We start from the raw sequence: 4,485 nt of genomic DNA, 5'->3' as shown, positions 1-4,485 counted from the left end.
TTTTACTTTCAATTTTGCATCCATGGTTACATCCGCATTTGACTTCTTATATAGAGTATATTTTTCTTTACATATATGACCCCCTTTATAGATTCATAGTGAAATATATGATAGTTTCTAAATATCATTAAAGCAGATATCACAATTCAAAATCATTTGTAAAGAAATTTAAGAGAAATTGACAACATCCATCCAAAAAACATAACAATGTGTCATTAACAATTTTCAAAACATGTATAAAATAGCAACATAATACTAATAAAATCAGTATTATTTTTAATCAAAACAAGTAAAATTCAAATATGATTAACAAATCAAAATATTTCATGAATATCGTTATTCTACGATAAATTAACAACATACATAAATCAAACTCATCGTATGATTACAAAATCAAAATGTCTCATTGATATAGGGTAAATTCACAACACCCATCTAAACATAACAATGTCATTCTACACAATAATTTCTTCATAAAAAACAATGCATGTGCATGCCTAGCTACCACCACCAAGATCATCCTCATGATCATCTTGACCATCCTCATTACTCTGATCCACATCATCACCAACAGCGCAACTATCATCATCATCTCCTCCTTCACCACCATCATCCTCATCCTCATCCTCATCATCTCCTGATATATGTTGAACATAATTTGGATCATCGTCTTGGCAATCATTACCTATAGCATTCTAACAAAAAAAATCAATATTACATGTTAGTATTAATTACATAACACAACGCATGTTTTTGTTATACAATGTTAACCATAAAATGAGGTAAGATATACTAGCATTTGCACCAGATGTTGCAAAGGAAACGCCGTAAGGCATAAATTGAAAAATACAAATACAACAAAAGAATACTTTGATAAAGAACAAAAATATATTGAATGCTCAAATCAATGCCCCATTAACTGGAAGCATTTAGTAGACATATCTATCAACATTAGGATTATACACAATGATCAAGAAATTTTCCATATACAAACAACAACTTCCACAACAACCTTTTGTCACATCCACATTTTAAGAAATGCCTTGGAACGTGATCGGAATCTTCCATATTGTCTTTTTCATTATGCAGATAAATCTTCCATATTTCTATTTTCATCATGAATATTGTTAGTTCATTGTTGTAAAGTGTTAGTGTGTTAAATTCAGTACTATAAGTTCGACAAGTGAAAAACATTCCTCAATTAGCATAATATACATTTTTCTCTCACCGTGTATTTTTCAGCAAAGAGCACAAGTAACATATTAACATGTATTTTCCCTTCATTATTTTCATCATAGAGCCAAGAAATCTACGCCTTATCTATAAAGTAACAAAAACATTTTGAAATAAGTTTAATATTTCAAGCGAGTGTCTAACCTATAAAGTAACAAAAACTTTTTGAAATAAATTTAATATTTTAAGCAATTGACTAACCTACTTTAATAATTGAAAAATTCTCAAAGATGAATTATACTCCATAATAAGAGAGCCAACATTGGAGCCCATACTTTCACTAAAACCAAAAGAAACACAACCACTTGTTAAGAAGAAATTCAAGTAATAACAACAAAACAAAAATAATAAACATTAAAGTATAAAATGGTATTTCCAACACACAAGTATAAATATACATGCTCTATGTCCATTGTTAGATTAAATGGGTGTGGAGAAAATTAGTAGAGACCCAAAATTGTATTTCTAATTAGGATGGGTGGAGAAATGCTTTAAATGCGGGTTGTTGTCATTCTAATGAAACCCTTTGCAAAGGGGATGTTAAGATTCTGAGAGAAAATCTAGGCTTGGTAGAGAACACCTTCCTTGTTAAACATTCCCCTACTGTAACCAAAAGGAAAGGGCAAGAGAAACAATAATTAGGTTTTTGTTCACAAGTTGTACAAAATATATAGGTGCTATTGATGTTTGAGTGAATAATGGGAGAGATTATTTATGAAATTGGGATAAGGCGCACCTAGTTTTGTCAGAAAGAGGCATATTAATGACAAGTACATCACATTTAGGTAGCATTTCGTCAAGATTTGTCTCCAATGTTGCTCCAGTTTCCTTTTCCAATTCGGGTCCAATAGAAAGACGGTTGTGGTAAAGAAGCTTACAATTGAAGGGCTGTACAACAGAACGCAATTCAATTCAACATCATGTAATGTTTATTATTATTAGATTGAAATTTTGAAACAAACAACATGCATGCGTAAGAATTATGGAGCACTGATTTTTGAAAAGAAGTTTGCAACATCATGAAGTAGTACTAGATCCTAAGAATGAATACCTTCAAACGCTTAAGTAGTTCTTTGCCAATACGCCCTGCACCAATAGAACCAATAGTTTTCCCTTCTAGATCATATGACCTGTAAGAAATTGTTGCCACTTTCCAATCACCCTCAACAATTTGCTTATATCCAGGCACAAAGTTTCGCATCAATATGAGAATGCGCATTAGCTCATCTTCTGCCACGGACACCACATTACTTTCACTGATCTTCAACCAATGATGATACAAACAAATCAATGGAATTAAAAAATATATCCAATATAAATAAAATGCGTTTTTTTAAAAGTAACTCCTAAAGTGAGAAAAATAAAGTTAAAAAATATAACAATGACAATTGTGTAGTTAAAGTGTAACCAAAACAAAAATATATATACAACAATAGAATAAATAAAATGCGTTGTTTTAAAAGTAACTCCTAAAGTGAGAAAAAATAAAGTTAAAAAAATATAACAATGACAATTATGTAGTTTAAGTGTAACCAAAACAAATATATATATATATATATATATATATATATATATATCAATAGAATAAACCTATCAAGTGTGGATCAAGCAGTTTGTGTCGGATTTAGCCCATAAAATGTCATTTTCAAATTTAACAATAGAATAAACCTATCTAGTGTGGATCAAGTAGTTTGTGTTGGATTTAATTCATGAAATGTCATGTTCAAATTTAATGGAGAGGGGTTGAGAGTGGGAGCCACTTGTGAAGGGTAAAAATTATTCCGTAAGGCACTTAGTGAAACAGAGCTTTGCACAAACCTATTGACAACATCCTACAATTAGACAAATCATTCTTCCATCAACCATTGGAGCTGATCTCAACCTAAACACAGTTTAATTGATTATATATATATATATATATATATATATATATATATATATATATATATATATATATATATATAATGCACTGGAAATCTAAAAGTAGCATAAACATAGAGATACAATTGGAGAGTCTATACTGGTAATCTGGAAAGCTTGGTGCTAAGCAAAAGAGAGTGATGGGATGATGTCAATGTCCTCTAACCCTGATGAGGAGGGGCGGGGGGGGAAAGCTATTGGCTCATTGTTGGAATTGTCAAGCTCATGAAAGGATCCAATTGTATGATATACTATGTGAGGCACCCGAATGAGGATGCTCTGCTTTCTTATCTAATGAACTTTTGATAATATCATCTCTACTCTGCTGAATGTGGGGGCAAAAGTCAATTGCGAGATACACGTAGCTAATCCAAGTCGTGCATAATCCTAGTGACAACATCCTGCAATTGGATAAACCATTCTTCCATCGAACATTGAAAGTGACCCTGACTTGAACTCAACCTAACTGATATTTTATATATATATATATATATATATATATATATATATCACACACAATGATAGTCTGCACAAAGCAGAAAAAAAACTATCAAGCTATCTAATAGTAGCATAAATGTAGGGATACAACAGAGTGTCTACACTAAAAGTCTGGAGAGAGGGATGGGATGATGTCAATGGTGGTGGGAACCAGGCTATTGGATCACTGTTGGAATTGCCAAAAGCTTAAGAAAGGATCCAGTTGTGTGATCCTACGGGAGGCATAGGAATGATGATTCTCGACTCTCCTATCATCTAATGTCCAAGCAAGGAAACTCTTGAAAATATTATCTCTGCTCTGCTGAATGTAGGGCTAGTCTAATAGGTGGAAGGTGCCATACTCTGGATCAGTCTGGAGCTGGTTTACCCCTAATGGGTGGAAGGTGCCATACTCTGGATCAGTCTGGAGCTGGTTTACCCCTAATGGGTGGAAGGTGCCATACTCTGGAATCAGTCTGGAGCTGGTTTACCCCTAATGGGTGGAAGATGCCATACTCTGGATCTGTCTGGAGCTGGTTTACCCCTAATGGGTGGAAGGTGCCATACTTTGGATCTGCAAAGTATCTGTCTGGAGCTGGTCCATAACTCGCTCTGATTATGTATGGCCTAGTCTAATAGGTGGAAGGTGTCATACTCTGGATCAGTCTGGAGCTGATTTACCCCTAATGGGTGGAAGGCGCCATACTCTGGATCTGTCTGGAGCTGGTCCATAACTCGGTCTGATTATGTATGATCTGTAACCTAATATGGCACAACCTCGAACAGGCGTCAAAGATGTTGATTGACCACCAAGGCAGAAGGTTGAGGTGAGATCCCATCTAAAGTTGGAAGGAA

The 4,485-nt window shown here is 33.8% G+C and overlaps 1 protein-coding gene across 2 annotated transcripts; it reads right to left on the bottom strand.

Moving 5' to 3' along the window:
• Window positions 1–253: 253 nt before the first annotated feature.
• Window positions 254–2,481, bottom strand: LOC149195593 (formate dehydrogenase, chloroplastic/mitochondrial-like). 2 transcript variants are annotated; one of them, XM_089408568.1, is made up of 3 exons: window positions 2,285–2,481; window positions 1,970–2,121; window positions 575–695 (listed from the first exon to the last, which is right to left on the bottom strand). In XM_089408568.1, exons 1-3 carry the CDS (start codon window positions 2,450–2,452, stop codon window positions 686–688), a joined length of 330 nt encoding a protein of 109 aa, XP_089264694.1. In that variant the 5' UTR covers window positions 2,453–2,481; the 3' UTR covers window positions 575–685. The 2 variants fall into 2 exon arrangements, with proteins under 2 accessions (XP_089264693.1, XP_089264694.1); XM_089408567.1 differs by lacking the exon at window positions 1,970–2,121 and having other exon boundaries at window positions 254–695.
• Window positions 2,482–4,485: the final 2,004 nt, after the last annotated feature.

Source organism: Pinus tabuliformis, chromosome 2_2 (assembly GCF_031772625.1).
Source record: "Pinus tabuliformis cultivar Carrire ecotype Pingquan chromosome 2_2, CPIR1, whole genome shotgun sequence".
NCBI lineage: Eukaryota > Viridiplantae > Streptophyta > Pinopsida > Pinales > Pinaceae > Pinus > Pinus tabuliformis.
This window is presented reverse-complemented; position numbering and strand designations above follow the sequence as displayed.